The sequence below is a fragment of the Lynx rufus genome, unplaced genomic scaffold, assembly GCF_022079265.1.
Source record: "Lynx rufus isolate CCGP_SWC_20201006 ecotype Redwood Valley unplaced genomic scaffold, mLynRuf1.p SCAF_16, whole genome shotgun sequence".
Taxonomy (NCBI): domain Eukaryota; kingdom Metazoa; phylum Chordata; class Mammalia; order Carnivora; family Felidae; genus Lynx; species Lynx rufus.
Genome location: NW_025814830.1, coordinates 44,416,610 through 44,435,504, shown reverse-complemented (window position 1 = coordinate 44,435,504; position 18,895 = coordinate 44,416,610). Strand labels below are relative to the sequence as shown.

At 42.5% G+C, this 18,895-nt stretch overlaps 1 protein-coding gene across 1 annotated transcript in view; it reads right to left on the bottom strand.

Annotated features, from left to right (window-relative positions):
* HYDIN (HYDIN axonemal central pair apparatus protein) overlaps nucleotides 1–18,895 on the bottom strand; it is a 340,954-nt gene that overhangs the window by 118,746 nt on the left and 203,313 nt on the right. The window contains 10 exon segments of the mRNA XM_047079251.1: nucleotides 680–829; nucleotides 1,166–1,357; nucleotides 1,508–1,635; nucleotides 1,887–2,023; nucleotides 2,466–2,593; nucleotides 10,518–10,639; nucleotides 12,589–12,766; nucleotides 14,086–14,223; nucleotides 16,429–16,638; nucleotides 16,902–17,021. Coding sequence (XP_046935207.1) covers nucleotides 680–829; nucleotides 1,166–1,357; nucleotides 1,508–1,635; nucleotides 1,887–2,023; nucleotides 2,466–2,593; nucleotides 10,518–10,639; nucleotides 12,589–12,766; nucleotides 14,086–14,223; nucleotides 16,429–16,638; nucleotides 16,902–17,021 — 1,503 coding nt within the window.

Genomic DNA, 18,895 nt, shown 5'->3' with positions numbered 1-18,895 from the left:
TGATAATGTCTTAGTTGAAACCCTAGGGGCCAGATGATTTCAAATTCAGATTTTTAAAAAGGTAAACGCTGTGCATAGACCCCATGTTACATAATGTCCTCAGCAGGGCCCGAATCAGGTCCCCTATAATCAAACACTAATATTTCTGTAATTACAATGTTTGACTCTGCAAACTAAGTGTAATAAATAAAGGTTAAGTAGTCTCCTGTCAGTTCAGATTAGGTTTTTCTACCAAATGAGTTTGCGTCTGAAACTTATGAAATACCCCCCCTCCCCCACCTCCCCAGTTTCTGGAGCTTACTGGATTTTAAAATTGCAATAAGGATTTTTGCATGGGATATTGTTATTTTCCATTTTATCTATAAGCAAATTGAGGTTTAGAGAGGCTAAGGAATTTACTCAAAGCCATGAAATCTCTCGGTACAGAAGCAGAAGGCCACTAACCCAGGTCTGCTGATAAAAGTCAATGTGCTAGACAGATCTGATTCTGGAACTGGTGTTCTTAACTACCAGGCCACACAGCTCCAACATGAAACAAGCACTTGATGTCTTTATCACAATAGCGAGGCAAAGGTCACTCAAAAATTCCCTAGAGTCCTGCCTAATCAAGTGTGGCCTTTGAGTAAAGCTCAAAGAGACCCAGAGACTCTGAATGAAACCACAATTCTTCAAAGCTTACCTCTTCTTTAGGCATGAATTTCACTTGCACGTTGGACCTCTCGTCAGGATCCAAGACCCCAGAAGTGGGCTGGATCTCAAAGATTCGTGTCTTTGGCTTTAATTCAGCACGTAGTTTCCGTCTTAAGTACTTTGGCATGTGTTTCTCCAGCTGGTTAACAGATAATTAGACAATTAGATCATCTTCTATGGAAAGCAAATTTATTCTATCCTCCACTCACCCAGCCTACATTTACTGAGTCCCTTCCAGGTGTCAGGGAAGGTGTAGATACCAGGACTACAAAGATGACTGACACATCTACCAGATAGCACGGCCTGGTAAGTCCTTGAACGCTGGGCTAAGGGCCTAGATTGTATTTAGGAAGCCATGGTTGTCACTGCATGTCTTGGGAAGAAGACTGAAATAATGAAAGTGAAGGCCCAGAATTCCATATCCGGATTAAATGGAGATGGGAAAAAGGGGACCAATGGGTTACAACCCATTTACCTTGCTAACTGGCTTATGGCTCAGGAAAAACCATTCACAAGGGACTTGGAGATGATTGGAAAACTGAATAGTCTCCACGAGGCACTGTCCACACTGAATTGTGGCAAACTGCACCTTTCCACAAGACAGTGTCATAGCAGGAATGGTCACCTTGGCTTGGAGACAGATGTGAACTGTTGGCCCTCCAACCACCTAGAATGGGCATAAAATTGCTGTTACCACGTGGCATGGGGTTGGGGGAAGAATCACGGCTCTCAAATAGCAATTGATTCATCCTAGGGGTAACTGGCAAGCAGAGCTGGTAGCTGGGGAGGATCAGCTGGGCCCAGCAGTGCATCTTACCTTGATGGGTAGAACGACCTCTTTGTTTCCAACTGAGAGACTGGCCCCTTGTGGGTCAAATTTCACTTCGAATGTTTCCGTTTCACAGTAAGGCAGATTCTTTACACGATCTAACTCAGTACTGAAACCTGGACCAAGATAAACAAAATTTCTTTGTGGGAAAGAGAAATGGCAAACAAGAACTGCAGTAGATAGAGCCCTCCTGGGGTCAAAGTATCAATTAATACCCATGACCATTCAAAGTATCAATTAATGGCCCAAGAATTCTTTCAGCTGATCCCAGAAGAAGCATGAACACTACTCCAGAAGATCAGTACACGTGGGCACCCTGTTAGAAATGACAAAGTGCAAGAAGAAAGGGTCTCCCCAGTCTGGTTACCTGTGTCATGAAGGATGCGCTTTTCTGCATGGAAGGACACTGGGAAGTGACTGGTGTTGGTGATCTTGATGATGTGTGTTCGGATGTCACCAAGGATGATGTAGCCAAAGTCCAGGATATACTCTGGCAGCTGGACTCTGAAACAGTTAACGAGGCTCTCTTTACCAGTCACTTTTCCAAAAGAGTGACTATGCTATCCTCTTCTATCTCCTGTGCACAGTTCTGACCTCAGAACTGGAGGACAGAACAACCACCCTCCAGACAGGAGGCTATAGAAACAAGATTACTCCCCCCTCCCCCAAAGTTCACACTGCTGTTTCAGCCATTCCCAAAACACATTCAGTGTGGGCCCTCATGAACCTGAAGCCAGAACTATCCATTAAACAAAGCCAGAGGCTTCTGCCTTTCAGAGGCAGAGACTTGCCTGGTTGGCTGGATGCTAGAAGATAACAGATACAGGACGCAAGTAGATTTCATTTCTACATGATCAACCATTAATTGATTCAGGCAGCATTCCAGTGGGCAACACTGTTTGCTCTGCTCTCCTCTGAAAGAAGCCTACCATGGAAGGACACTCACTTGGCTAGTCTGCGACGACTCCGGTAGCTGAAGTCATCTGTGGAATCAGGGATAATTGTTTTCTGATGTTCTATGGAATAGCCTTGGACTATAAGTCGCTCTACTTCCATCTGGAGCTGAGCACTTAACTGGAGCAAGAGAAAAAACCAAGTCAGCAAATTCTTCTAGAATATGCGTTTTCAATGGGGTCAAATCACCTCTAAGAGGGAAAAAATTGCTTCATGGAGGGGAGAATGAAAAAATTTTAGATATTACAATTATTTATGGCATTCCAAAAGGCCACAGTACATAAACAGATATACAGTATAGTTGTGGTATTAAAATCTTCACAGGGGTGTTGGGTGGGGTAAAGAAACTAGTACATCTATATCATGGAATACTAATGAACAATGAAAAGGAATGAACTATTGATATTGATGGATTTCAAGGGCATTATGCTCATTGAAAAAAAAAGCCAGTCTTAGGGCGCCCGGGTGGCTCAGTCGGTTGGGCATCTGACTCGGGCTCAGGTCATGACCTCACAGTCCGTGAGTTCGAGCCCCGTATCGGGCTCTGTGCTAACAGCTCAGAGCCTGGAGCCTGCTTCAGATTCTGTGTCTCCCTCTCTTTCTGCTCCTCCCCTGCTCATGCTCTCTCTCTGTCTTAAAAATAAATAAAAACATTAAACAAATTTTTTAAAAAAGCCAGTCTCAAAAGGTTACATATTGTGTAATTCCATTTACAGAATATTCTTGAAATAACAAAAGTACAGATTCAACAGAGGAAGATGGCAGCATAGGTGGATGCTGGGCTCACCTCGTCCTGCTGGCCACTTAGATTCCACCCACATCTAGATTCCACCAGAAGACTAGCGGAATGGACTCTGTGGAGCCAAGCATAGACGAGAGGCCCAGGGAAGAGGGTAGTAAGGGTGGAGAGGTGGTGCGCACTACACGGACTGGCGGGAGGGAGCCGGGGCGGTGGAGGGGCAGCCAGCTCACCAGGCAAGACAGAGCCCCTGAATCTGGCTTGCAAAAGTGGAGGGGCCAGATGGAATGTGTTCTGACAGCCAGTGGGACTTAACATCTGGAATGTTATAGGTCAACAGCTCTGCTCCGAGAGCGGGAGGGCTAGAGGACAACAGGAGGGAGAGTTGTTGAGCCCCAGAGGACAGAGCTCACTTGGCAGGGAACAAAGGTTCTCACCAGTGCCATCTCCCTCGCCCATCCCCCAGCCAAAATCCCAAAGGGAACCAGTTCCCCTCATGGAACTTGCTTGTACTGCGCAAACACCCAACTCTGTGCTTCTGTGGATCCATCCCTCTGACAGGTCTGCCTCCCTCCTGGTGCCACAGGGCCCCTCCCGAAGCGGACCACCAAAGTCAAAGCAAGCTGAGTCTGCCCCTCCCACCCCTGTGCATCTGTGGGTCCACCCCGGCTAATATGCCAGATCCCATCAAAGCAGCACCACAAGCCTGGCAGTGTGCAAGTAGCCCAGACAGGGGCCACACCACTCCACAGTGAGTCCTGCACCTGGGAGAGGGGAAGATAAGGTACACACCAGTCTGACTGTGGCCCCAGCAGTGGGCTGGGAACAGACATCTGGTCAGACTGTGGCCACGCCCACCAACGCAAGTTACTCCAGACAGCACAGGGGAAGAGCCCTGGAGTTCCGCGCCACTCCAGGGACTATCCAAAATGACGAAACAGAAGAATTCTCCTCAAAAGAAACTCCAGGAAGTAGCGACAGCTAACGAACTGATCAAAAATGATTTAAGCAATGTAACAGGAAATGAATTTAAAATAATAGTCATAAAATTAATTGCTGGGCTTGAAAAAAGTATAGAGGACAGCAGATAATCTATTACTACAGAGATCAAGGGACTAACAAACAGTCAGGAGGAGCTAAAAATGCTATAAACGACCTTCAAAATAAAATGGAGGCAACCACAACTCAGATTGAAGAGGCAGAGGAGAGAATAGGTGAATTAGAAGATAAAATTATGGAAAAAGAGGAAGCTGGGAAAAAGAGAGAGAAAAAAAATCCAGGAGTATGAGGGGAGAATTAGAGAACTAAGTGACACAATTAAATGATATAATATATGTATAATTGGGATTCCAGAAGAGGAAGAGAGAGGGAAAGGTGCTGAAGGTGTACTTGAAGAAATAATAGCTGAGAACCCTGATCTGGGGAAGGAAAAAGGCATTGAAATCCAAGAGGCACAGAGAACTCCCTTCAGACGTAACTTGAATCGATCTTCTGCGCGACATATCATAGTGAAACTGGCAAAACACAAGTATAAAGAGAAAATCCTGAAAGCAGCTAGGGATAAACGTGCTCTAACATATAAAGGGAGACCGATAAGACTAGTGATATATCTATCTACTGAAACTTGGCAGGCCAGAAAGGAATGGCAGGAAATTTTCAATGTGATGAACAGAAAAAATATGCAGCCGAGAATCCTTTATCCAGCAAGTCTGTCATTCAGAACAGAAGGAGAGTTAAGGTCTTCCCAAACAAACAAAAAACCAAAGGAATTCATCACCACTAACCAGCCCTGCAAGAGATCTCAAGGGGGATCCTGTGAGACAAAGTACCAGAGACATCACTACAAGCATGAAACCTACAGACATCACAATGACTCTAAACCCATATCTTTCTATAATAACACTGAATGTAAATGGACTAAATGCTCCAACCAAAAGACATAGGGAGTCAGAATGGATAAAAAAAATGAGACCCATCTATTTGCTGTCTACAAGAGACTCCTTTTAGACCTGAGGACACCCTCAGATTGAAAGTGAGGGGATGGAGAACTATCTATCATGCTACTGGAAGTCAAAAGGAAGCTGGAGTAGCCATACTTATATCAGACAAACTAGACTTTAAATTAAAGGCTGTAACAAGAGATGAAGAAGGGCAGTATATAATAATCACAGGGTCTATCCATCAGGAAGACCTAACAATTATAAATGTTTATGCGCCGAATATGGGAGCCCCCAAATATATAAAACAATTATTCACAAACATAAGCAACCTTATTGATAAGAATGTGGTCATTGCAGGGGACTTTAATACCCCACTTACAGAAATGGGTAGATCATCTAGACACATGGCCAGTAAAGAAACAAGGGCCCTGAATGATACATTGGATCAGATGGACTTGACAGATATATTTAGAACTCTGCATCCCAAAGCAACAGAATATACTTTCTTCTCGAGTGCACATGGAACATTCTCCAAGATAGATCACATACTGGGTCACAAAACAGCCCTTCATAAGTTTACAAGAACTGAGATCATACCATGCATACTTTTGGACCACAATGCTATGAAGCTTGAAATCACCCACAGGAAAAAGTCTGGAAAACCTCCAAAAGCATGGAGGTTAAAGAACACCCTACTAAAGACTGAATGGGTCAACCAGGAAATTAGAGAAGAAATTAAGAAATATATGGAAACAAATGAAAATGAAAATACAACAATCCAAATGCTTTGGGATGCAGCGAAGGCAGTCCTGAGAGGAAAATACATTGCAATCCAGGCCTGTCTCAAGAAACAAAAAAAAACCCCAAATACAAAATCTAACAGAACACCTAAAAGAAATAGAAGCACAACAGCAAAGATACCCCAAACCCAGAAGAAGAGAGAAATAATAAAGATCAGAGCAGAAATAAATATAGAATCTAAAAAAACTGTAGAGCATATCAATGAAACCAAGAGTTGATTTTTTGAAAAAATATACAAAATTGACAAACCTCTAGCCAGGCTTCTCAAAAAGAAAAGGGAGATGACCCAAATAGATAAAGTCATGAATGAAGATGGAATGATTACAACCAATCCCTCAGAGATACAAGCAATTATCAGGGAATACTATGAAAAATTATATGCCAACAAACTGGACAACCTGGAAGAAATGGACAAATTCCTAAACACCCACACACTTCCAAAACTCGATCAGGAAGAAACAGAAAGCTTGAACAGACCCATAACCAGCAAAGAAATTGAATCAATTATCAAAAATCTCCCAACAAATAAGAGTCCAGGACCAGATGGCTTCCCAGGGGAGTTCTACCAGACGTTTAAAGCAGAGATAATACCTATCCTTCTCAAGCTATTCCAGAAAATAGAAAGGGAAGGAAAACTTCCAGACTCATTCTATGAAGCCAGTATTACTTTGATTCCTAAACCAGACAGAGACTCAGTAAAAAAAGACAACTACAGGCCAATATCCCTGATGAATATGGATGCAAAAATTCTCAGTAAGATACTAGCAAATCGAATTCAACAGCATATAAAGAGAATTATTCACCATGATCAAGTGGGATTCATTCCTGGGCTGCAGAGCTGGTTCAACATTCACAAATCAATCAATGTGATACATCACATTAATAAAAGAAAAGATAAGAACTGTATGATCCTGTCAATCAATGCAGAACAAGCATCTGACAGAATTCAGCATACTTTCTTAATAAAAATCCTCGAGAAAGTCGGGATAGAAGGAACATACTTAAACATCATAAAAGCCATTTATGAAAAGCCCACAGCTAACATCATCCTCAATGGGGAAAAACTGAGAGCTTTTTCCTTGAGATCAGGAACACAACAGGAATGTCCACTCTCACCGCTGCTGTTTAACATAGTGTTGGAAGTGCTAGCATCAGCACTCAGACAACAAAAGGAAATCAAAGGCATCAAAATTGGCAAAGATGAAGGTAAGCTTTCACTTTTTGCAGATGACATGATATTATACATGGAAAATCCAATAGACTCCATCAAAAGTCTGCTAGAACTGATACATGAATTCAGCAAAGTCACAGAATACAAAATTAATGTACAGAAATCAGTTGCATTCTTATACACTAATAATGAAGCCACAGAAAGACAAATAAAGAAACTGATCCCATTCACAATTGCACCAAGAAGCATAAAATACCTAGGAATAAATCTAACCAAAGATGTAAAAGATCTGTATGCTGAAAACTATGGAAAGCTTATGAAGGAAATTGAAGAAGATATAAAGAAATGGAAAAACATTCCGTGCTCATGGATTTGAAGAATAAATATTGTCAAAATGTCAATACTATCCAAAGCTATCTACACATTCAATGCAATCCCAATCAAAATTGCACCAGCATTCTTCTCAAAGCTAGAACGAGCAATCCTAAAATTCATATGGAATCACAAAAGGCCCTGAATAGCCAAGGTAATTTTGAAGAAGATCAAAGCGGGAGGCATCACAATCCCAGACATTAGCCTCTACTACAAAGTTGTAATCATCAAGACAGCATGGTTTTGTCACAAAAACAGACACATAGACCAATGGAACAGAATAGAAACCCCAGAATTAGACCCACAAAAGTATGGCCAACTAATCTTTGATAAACCAGGAAAGAATATCCAATGGAAAAAAGACAGTCTCTTTAAATTTTTTTTTTCAACGTTTATTTATTTTTGGGACAGAGAGAGACAGAGCATGAACGGGGGAGGGGCAGAGAGAGAGGGCGACACAGAATCGGAAACAGGCTCCAGGCTCCGAGCCATCAGCCCAGAGCCCGACGCGGGGCTCGAACTCACGGACCGCGAGATCGTGACCTGGCTGAAGTTGGGCGCTTAACCAACTGCACCACCCAGGCGCCCCGGAAGACAGTCTCTTTAACAAATGGTGCTGGGAGAACTGGACAGCCACATGCAGAAGGAAGAAACTAGACCACTTTCTTACATCATTCACAAAAACAAACTCAAAATGGATAAAGGACCTGAATGTGAGACAGGAAACCATCAAAACCCTAGAGGAGAAAGCAGGGAGAAACCTCTCTGACCTCAGCCGCAGCAATTTCTTACTTGACACATCTCCAAAGGCAAGGGAATTAAAAGCAAAATGAACTATTGGGACCTCATGAAGATAAAAAGCTTCTGCACAGCAAAGGAAACAATCAACAAAACTAAAAGGCAACCCACGGAATGGGAAAAGATACTTGCAAATGACATATCGGACAAAGGGCTAGTATCCAAAATCTATAAAGAGCTCACCAAACTCCACACCCAAAAACCAAATAACCCAGTGAAGAAATGGGCAGAAAACATGAGTAGACACTTCCCTAAAGAAGACATCCGGATGGCCAACAGGCACATGAAAAGATGCTCAACGTCACTCCTTATCAGGGAAATACAAATCAAAACCACACTCAGATATCACCTCACGCCAGTCAGAGTGGCTAAAATGAACAAATCAGGAGACTATCGATGCTGGCGAGGATGTGGAGAAATGGGAACCCTCTTGCACTGTTGGTGGGAATGCAAACTGGTGCAGCCGCTCTGGAAAACAGTGTGGAGGTTCCTCACAAAATTAAAAATAGACCTACCCTATGACCCAGCAGTAGCACTGCTAGGAATTTACCCAAGGGATACAGGAGTACTGATGCATAGGGGCACTTGTACCCCAATGTTTATAGCAGCACTCTCAACAATAGCCAAATTATGGAAAGAGCCTAAATGTCCATCAACTAATGAATGGATAAAGGAATTGTGGTTTATATACACAATGGAGTACAACGTGGCAATGAGAAAGAATGAAATATGGCCCTTTGTAGCAATGTGCACAGAACTAGAAGAGTGTGATGCTAAGTGAAATAAGCCGTACAGAGAAACACAGATACCATATGGTTTCACTCTTATGTGGATCCTGAGAAACTTAACAGAAACCCATGGGGGAGGGGAAGGAAAAAAAAAGAGGTTACAGTGGGAGAGAGCCAAAGCATAAGAGACTCTTAAAACCTGAGAACAAACTGAGGGTTGATGGGGGGTGGGAGGGAGGGGAGGGTGGGTGATGGGTATTGTAGAGGGCATCTTTTGGGATGAGCACTGGGTGTTGTATGGAAACCAATTTGACAATAAATTTCATATATTAAAAAAATAAAATAAAGTAAAATAAAATAAAATAAAATAAAAAATAAAGATGAGCACAGGGAGAAAGCAGGCTTTATGGTCAAGAATGGACTATTCAGAGAAGAATATCAGGGAGGGGTGAAGGAGGATTTGGGGATTTTGCTTTCACTTCCCACTGGGGGAGGGCCGACTTTATTTACCAGCTGGGCCACTCTGCCTCGAGAGACCAACTGTTGGCTTGGCTTCCACCTTGGAGGCACCATGCTGAACCTCTTTGGCTGCCCCCTCCCCCACTTAGCTGTTGGCGACCAGAGGGTTCTATTCTGAATCTACCCCTGCTCACTCGGTACACTTCCCAGGGAATCTCACCATTCCCTGTGATCACAATGGCCATCTGGTGACTCACAGCACTTTCTCCAGCCTCTCTCCTCAGCTCTCTAGCCCATGGGGCCAGCTCCCCATGGGAAGCTCACTTGGATGATGTTCAGAAATCTCGGGTGTAATAACAAACCATTGGAACTCAGATCCCTTCCTCCTCTCCCCTCAAACTTGCTCTTCCTCCTGAGTTTCCCACCTCACTTCTCCTCCTCCTTACTTTGTCTGTCAAGTAAGACACTTGAGGTAGGGGTCACCTCTGCCCCACCCCCACATCCAACCAATCCCTAATCACTGACCATTCCAACTCCGGAGTATTTCTTGAAACTACTCGATTCTTTCCACCTCCTGTGTTATCACTCTTGTTGACACCACCGCCATCTCTCATCTAGAGTTACTCCATCAGCTTTTAAAAACTGAGCACATCTCAGCACATCTATCCTTATTACACACACACACACACACACACACACACACACATACACACACACACGCACACACCACAACCCAAACCCCTGAGAGCTTCTCAGGGCTTCACAAGGCAGCCAGAGAGATTTTTTAAAGATGCAATTCTGATTACCCCAGGCCCCACTTGAAACACTTCACTAACTTGCTGTTGCCCTCAGAATAAAGTTCAAAACCCTTTAATAGGTTCATTAGGGGGCTCCTTACCTCTCCCCCTTCTTTGCTCTAGCTCTAGCTTCTTCTCCTTTCTGTTCCTCAGAGAGACCATTACCTTCCTGCCCCTGGGTCTTTGTACCTACCATTCTCCTCCCACATTCATTCTGTGCAGGGTGAAGCTAATCTTACCTCAGAAGATTCGTCCTCAGGCAATTCCTCAGTTATCTCTAAGTGGTCAAGTGTTTCATAGTTGTACTCTTTTTCTAGGTTTTTTCTGGCCTGATTCAAGAAGGTTTCATACTTTTCATTTCCTGTGGGATTGGAAGGAGAAAGAAATCAGGATGGTTAAAAATATATGAATCATGCCTAAAACACAGACTGTCAGCTCAGGGTCCATAAAGTCAGAAGGGAAGTGAACTTTTTGGTGCTTTACCTGTCATGTTTTCTCTGCCTCAGAGGGTGACATAGATTGTGACTGAGTTCAATTTGTAGCAGAGACCCCACTGAGTTTAATGAGATTATGCTTTAGGGAGCTAAGAGCTGGTTCACAAGAACTTGATGGCAGCAACATCCTAAGTCATGCATTGGGTGATCAACCAGATCGCAGCTTCCTAGATGCTGTCCTGGCTCTAGTACTGAATGCTGCATGACCTGGGAGCCCCCTCTGTGCTGGACACACCCACACGGCCGGTCATCCTTTAAGTGACTTCGCATGTTTGTTAAATCTCAGTAAGCAAAAGGACTATATCTCCAACTCTAACTGTAACTAAACAAGCTCCAGTCCCCCAAATCAGGGATGCAGGCAATCAGGGGAAAGATTTCAGACACTCATGTTCACCAGTAAGCCAGTGCAAATTCGAATGCTAGAGGGACGAGGTAGGCAGAGAAATAAAGTGCCTACTATGGAGCCATAGGAAGCACTGTACTTGTGATGAACGGGAGCACGGGAGACCCAACGGACAGTATTCAGAACTAACAGTATTCAGATCTCAATTCTTCGAAAGCCCTCTGCTGGCCAAACATATCTACTGCCAGCAGGGCCCCTGGTTTTCAACCAAGTGGCAAAGACTTTGAGAGCTGGACTAACTTCTGGCTGGTTGGAACCCTAGATGGTAGAGTGTAACATGGTGTTAGATTTACTAATATTTGTGTTGTAGTTTCAGGGAGCAATTAGGATGTAAAGAATTATCATCAGTAGGTGAGCCAGTGACTTTGGGGATCAGGGATGGAGGAAAGGCTCAGTGTGAAGGCTTAGTCTGAAGCTGTCTGTGGGACGCAGATTTCAAGGAGCTCAAAGGAGTTACAAAGAAGAGTGAGACCTTTGTCTTAACCCTCTGTTCTATATCCCATGTCAGGAAGAAAGAGCCAGAGAGTCCATGGCCAAGAGAGCTGCTCAGCTGAGCTTTGGGATTTGCCAAGATAGAAGTCTTCTGATACAGAGGGATGGCTCCAGGGACCAGATATTACCAGAAAAACCTTGGCTAAGCATGTGCGCAGACAACTAATAAAAGTCTGAATTAGCCCCCAAGCTGTGTAATGCCAAAATAAGGAAGGGGTCAGAGCCTTAGTTGCCTTTGTGTACAGTTTATATTTTGCAAATGCTACTCCTTGGAGTAAGATCAGCCTTTGCCTCTCAGCGGTCATCTGTGAGTGTGCCATGGGTAGGGACAATTCAGGGAGAGATTACAGCTGGAAGAAATGTGTGCTGGAGGAAAAGGCCTCTGGAAGTGCAACTTTCTGATCTCTCTATATGTAGTTCAGTGATGGCAAAATTGGCCAGGGGTCTTAATTTGGGACTTCTATGGACCACATCCTGTCTCATTAAATACAGGTCACCAAATCAATTTCAACTCGAATTTGTTTTTTTTTTTTTTTTTTTTAAGAAATGAGGAGGGCGCCTGGGTGGCGCAGTCGGTTAAGCGTCCGACTTCAGCCAGGTCACGATCTCGCGGTCCGTGAGTTCGAGCCCCGCGTCAGGCTCTGGGCTGATGGCTCAGAGCCTGGAGCCTGTTTCCGATTCTGTGTCTCCCTCTCTCTCTGCCCCTCCCCCGTTCATGCTCTGTCTCTCTCTGTCCCAAAAATAAATAAACGTTGAAAAAAAAAATTTAAAAAAAAAAAAAAAAAAAAAGAAATGAGGAATGACACAGGAACTTAGTGAGTACCAAACAAATCATGTGAGTACCAATCAGCCTTCAAATAAGCAAAGCTAAAATGTACCTTTTGTTCCCCAGTGGAAAAATACTATAGTAGGTAGTAATACCTTGAAGTTTCCTGGGGAGATCGAGGCTGATTCGGGGAAAGATTCCCTCACCACGCAGAGTGATGTTTTCTGGGTCCAGGTGGGCAATCTGTATCTGGAAACTCCTTTGAAAGATCTCAGGTACTCCAGGTAAGTAGTAGACCTTCAATACCTGCTCTTTATGTGCACTGATAAAACCCTACATAGCAGAAAGACCAGAATGTTAATATTTACAATGGACTCCTGCTTCTGGAGATTTAATGGACTAGATAGTCCCACTGGCCTCTTATGCTGATTATTTTCTATTCACACCCCTCACCCAAGATTCATCTTATGAAGCTATGAGAAAATGACAACTAACCAATAAAAAATAGGTAGGGTATGTGAACAGGTATTTCATAAAAAGAGGAAATATGAATGGCAAATAAATGCAGTAAAAGGTACTAATCCTCATAAGTGACCAGGGAAATGAAACTAGGATTATAATAAAAAATTTTTTAAAACACATATTGACAAAATTTACTAAATTTCAGTGAGAGTATGTTTACATCTGTTGGGAATACCAACGGGGAAAAAAACACCGTGAAAAACGTTTTAGCGCTGTCTTATCAAATTGAACATCTGCATAGTCCATGACCCAGAAATTTCACTCCTAGGAAAATTCCCTAAGAAAAATGCTTCCATTTGTACATCAGGAGGCAGGTACAAGAATATTTGTAGCAGGATTGTTTCTAACAGCAAATTTTAGCGAGAAAAAATCCCAAATGCTTTGACAGGAAAAAGAAAAATTGCTTTCAATATAGTTATAGAAGGGATATTATTTGATAATGAAAATAAATGAACTATAGCTACATGTGACAATGTGCACTATTCTTAGAAACACGATACTGGATGAAAAAAGCAAAATGCACAAAATTACATTACTGATGCCATTTTCATAAAACTCAAGATAAAATAAAATCCCATAAAACAAACTTTCCAAGTTTTGGGATCAAGTATATTTGTTTTGTTTACTATGCTATGCTATCCTCAGTGCTAGAAAAATGCCTGGTCATAGTAGGTGCTTAAAAGTTTTCGTAAATTAATAAACTAAAAGCACTTTGTTTAAGGATACATACATGTGTAGTAAAACTGTATTTTAAAAAGGGATCAATAAAAGCAAGTGGAGAAGAGGCCCTTGGCTTCAAGGACTTAGAAGGGAAGTGTGATGACAGAAGTGGAAATAAACCATTCTTATAATTGTGAAAAAAAATCCATGGGGCTATATTGTCTTGTTCACACTGGAGCCCCTGGTACCTGTATGGTGCCTGGCTAATGCAGGATTCAATTAATACTTGATTAATAAATGAGTAAAGTGCTTGGATTTATTATTATTATGTTTATGATAACTATTTTTAGTTAAAAAAATCACACCCATAATCCTGACAATGAATGTTTAGTGTAATATCATGTGCCATAGGGCTATAGCTTGCAGGTTTGAACTTGGGTCCCTCCTACCACTGTCACATGGCCACTTACTGAGATGGGCACGATTAGGGGCACTCCAGGCAGAAGGTTGTCTGGCGAAGACAGGGGGTCAGTCAGAACCTTGAACTCAAAGCCAACTTTCCCAGTGTTCTTCAGCGTGATTTCATTCTCTGTGACGTGGTCAAACAGCTTGAGAGGAGAAGAAGAGTGACAGCTATCAGCTACCCTTTGGGATGCTGCTATCATCCTGGGAAAGGCGGGTGGACAGATACACTTCACACACACACAGATTTCATCTTTCCTGGTGTAGACACTGGCCAATCCAATCCACATTTCAGTAGCATCAAAATGTGCCCTCTGGAGCTGGAGGAGCACTGGACGCCAGAAACCTGGCTCTTTGTTAGCTCTTCTAGCAACTAGTTTAAGTTAGTAGAGCCGTGTGTGGGGTGTTCTAACTCTCTGCACCTCAGTTTCTTCACCACAAAGAACTCATGACAGAGGATCTCAAAATTAAGCTTTCCTAGGCCAAAGTTTATTTGTTTATTTTTTGGATAAGATTTGCGTCTAGAATTAAAATTTTTGCATTCGTATGGAGAGACATGGGAGTAGTAGGCAAGACATGTTCTTTTTCCTGAGATTTTACTGACACAATTCAGCAGCTGAACAGCAGGCCCAATAACCACAAAATAAGGCCACTTCAGGGGTTCTTAGGATAAGATAGGGCAATGACTGGCTGCTTCAAAGAATACACTCTGAGCTGACCCAAAACAGAAGAACCTGGAGATAAGTAATGAAAGGGAATTGTATTTGGTCAACTCAGTGGACAAAGTCTCAAAAGGTGTTGGGTGAATTTGCTTTTAGGCACAATTTTTAACCTATAAACACACATGCACACACACAATTCAATAATTATCCATGCAGCAGCTATACGACGGCAGTCTGACTTCCATTAAAATTTGGTAGAGATATGGTTCCGAGTACATAACACAAAATCTAATTGGGAAAAGAAGATGTACAGACATAGAATCAATAATTATTCCAAATCAAAAATTAGAATGTGCATTATATTATGGCAAAGAATATATTTAAATGCCAAGAGAATGCAAGGTAAGAAAAAGATAACTAAAGGATAGAGCTGAACTGAATCTTACAGTATGTGTAGATTTGGGGTTGGCAGAGTGGAGGATGAGAGGGATTATATAAAAGGAAGTATTGAGGCAAGAAGGACTGGGATGTATTAGGGTCAGTGGGTAAACCAGTTTGGCCACAAATGGATGAATGGCCTACAGTGAGAAACTAAGAGAAACCAAATTTAATGTGTAAGGGACATCAGTTAAGTTAATAGAGGGGCTTAGGATCCCCTCACCCAGGTGGAGCTTGGTTCTGATCCAATGGATGACAGAGAAAGGGACTCATGATCGGAGGCCTTCTCTGACCCATGCACAGTGTTGACCCGGCACTTTAATAACCACAAGCACCTGGTGAGCTAGGTACTGCTACCCCATTCCTAGCTGATAGATGAGAGGTACTGAGGCTTGGAGATGTCAGGTGATATGCTACATAGTCAGTAGGAAGTAAAACTGGGATACCATCCCAGTTTTTCTGACAGCAAAACCATGCTCTTTTCTCAATACTAAGTTGCTTCCTAAATGCTGCTGGGGCTAATTGTTGAGGGTTGATAGGATGAAAATGCAATTTGGGGAAAATCTATGCGGCAATGCTGTTTAGATGGGTTAGTGGCCAAAGCCCTGAATGCGGTGTAACCCCTTGCTTCCGTGGAGTCCTTGGCATCACCTGGGAGCTTGGGAGAAACGCAGATTCTGAGGCTCCACCCAGGGCCTACTGAATCAGAATCTGCACTGGAACAAGATTCTCAGGTGATTTGTATGCACATTATGGTTTCAGAAGAATTGCTGTAATATCTTAGTAATGGCTTGATGAACCCCTGTGGTGTGACAACTGCAGTGGCCATGGGAAGGGAAAACCAACACAGAGGGATCCTGCTTGATGAATTAGCTAACCTGGATGCTTGCAGGATATGGGGAGGCAAAGGGAAGCGTGTAGTGGAAAACGCTTGGAGACTGTCAACTCAAGGGACAGAGAAGGTGGTAGCGCTATTGAAGAAACGGAGAGGTTGGTATGGGCTTCTGGATTGAGATGGAAGATGCAAGTTTTAGTGTCTAACATGCTGAATTTCAGGAGACAGAAAAGCAAGTGAAAAAGTCTGGCAAACAGTTGGCAGTGGGATGATTAGGGTTAGGGAAGTGGATCAGGGATCAAGGTTAGGGGTAGTGCTGAGACGGTGATGATCCAGGGCTCTAGGACACGTTAGAGCACAGGACTATGTGCGATGTTTAGGGCAAAACCAGGAAATCTCCCTGTGGTCGGCAATACCTGTAATCCATAGTTAATATCCTTGGTGTCAAAGGAGTAGTTGACCAGGGATGCCTCTCCCCTCAGCATGATCTCATAGGTGGGCCCTCCTTCTACTTCACACAGGGCTTTAGCCTGTGCAATGATGTCACAGTGTCCGTAGAAGGTGAACGATATCTGGTGGCTACTATGCGGCTTCAGCACTCCATATAGGGGCAGGATATCAAACACCTGCAGAGAAAGTCATTCTGTAGGAGAGCATCAATCAGGATGAAGGGCCTGCAGAGGGTAGGTTAAACTCCAGTCAGCTTACAGATTAATTCCTGACTTTAACTTGTTTGACTCCATGAAAGGTGCCTAGCCCAGAACCCTGGACATACCTGATGGTAATGCGGGGGGAAGACTGGCCCGGCAGGATTTAGATTTCTAACTTGGGGCAGGTGCTCAGTGAGAATAGTATCATCTGACTTTAGGGCCCATGAGGTGTTACTTACTTCTTCTACCCCAATGGGAAGCATTTCTTCCCGTTCAAAGCTCCATGGGGGTTCCTGAAACTACACCTGGCTCTGGTTTGGGTTTATTCTTTCAGTTTCAGCAGAGTTAAAACTTAATCCCTAGAAATCAGAGGCATGAGGAAAAGCTAGTAAGCATTCACAATGGTTCATCAATGTGCTCCTCCCCACCAGTGACAGAAAATTGATGTATGTTGTCTATACCTTAAAAAATAGTACATTTTTTTTTCTTATGGAGAGAACTGGACAAATGCCCAAAATATATGTACAAGGATGTTTCCTGCAGCATTACTTACAGTAGCAAAACTTTGGAAGCAAACTAAATGCCTATCAATAGGGGATTATTTTATTTTACTTTATCTTTTTGTTAAAGTTTTATTTTTTATTTTTTAAAGGTTATTTATTTATTTTTAATATGAAATTTGTTGTCAAATTGGTTTCCATACAACACCCAGTGCTCATCCCAACAGGTGCCTTCCTCAATACCCATCACCCACCCTCCCCACCCTCCCACCCCCCCATCAACCTTCAGTTTGTTCTCAGTTTTTAAGAGTCTCTTATGTTTTGGCTCCCTCCCTAACCTTTTTTTTTTTCTTCCCCTCCCCCATGGTCTTCTGTTAAATTTCTCAGGATCCACATGTTTTCACTCTTATGTGGATCCTGAGAAACTTAACAATAGGGGATTATTTTAAATGGAGTATGTGTGGGGAGCGCCTGGGTGGCTTACTTGATTAAGCGTCTGACTCTTGGTTTCGGCTCAGGTCATAGTCTCGTGGTTTTGTGAGTTCAAGCCCTGCGTTGGGCTCCATGCTGGTGGTGCGGAGCCCACTTGGGATTTTCTCTCTCTCCCTCTCTCTCTCTGCCCCTCCCCCACGCACTCTTTCTCTGTCTCTATCAAAATAAATACATAAATAAATAAATGGAGTGTGTGTGGGTCCTCTGTCCATGGAGGATGATGCAGTGTATGTATATTTAGGGATCAGGAATCATATGCGCAACATATTACTGAGTGAAAAAGCAGTTCCATTTATGTAAAATGACATACGCCCATGTATCACACCTGAAGGTACAAGCGTGTGTAAATTCATTCAGAGATTTGTGTATGCAAATAGAGTTACTGGGAGGTTGTTTACTAAAATTTCAGTGGCTCTTTTTCTTATTTTTTTTTAAATTAAAAAATTTTTTTTAATGTTTATTAATTTTTGAGAGAGAGAGAGAGAGCAAGCAAACACAAGTGGGGGAGGGTCAGAGAGAGAGGGAGACACAGAATCCAAAGCAGGTTCCAGGCTCTGAGCTGTCAGCACAGAGCCCAACACGGGGCTCAAACTCATGAACTGTGAGATCATGACCTGAGCTGAAGTCAGACACTTTACCAACTGAGCCACCCAGGCACCCCTCAGTGGCTCTTTTTCATAAATGGTGGCATTGTAAGGATTTTTGCTTTCAGTTTTCTGTATTCTTGACTCTTCTATGACAAACCTCTTTGAAAATAGAAAAAGAAAATTAACATTTAAAGGTATTTTATATACATACATATATTCTAAAAAAATTGGAAAATATAGAAAACTTCAAAGAGAGAAATACAAATAAATTACTTATACTATACACACACACATATGTATGTGTGTGTACAATGTGTTTATATAAGGGTATGTACTTGTATTCTGATCTGTCAGTTTATAGGAGTGCTGCATTTCCATAAATATTCTTCACAAGCATTATCTAAAATACTTTTAAAAAATAGAACATGTAGCCGACAGATACACAAAAAGATGCTCAACATCAATTATGCAGATCAAAACCACAATGAGGTATCCCCTCACACCTGTCAGAATGGCTAAAATAAAAAACATAATCAGCCACAAGTGTTGGCGAAGATGTGGAGAAAAAGGAACCTTCATACATTGTTGTTGGGAATGCAAAATTGTGCAGACACTGTGGAAAACAGTGTGGAGGTTCCTCAAAAAATTAAAAAT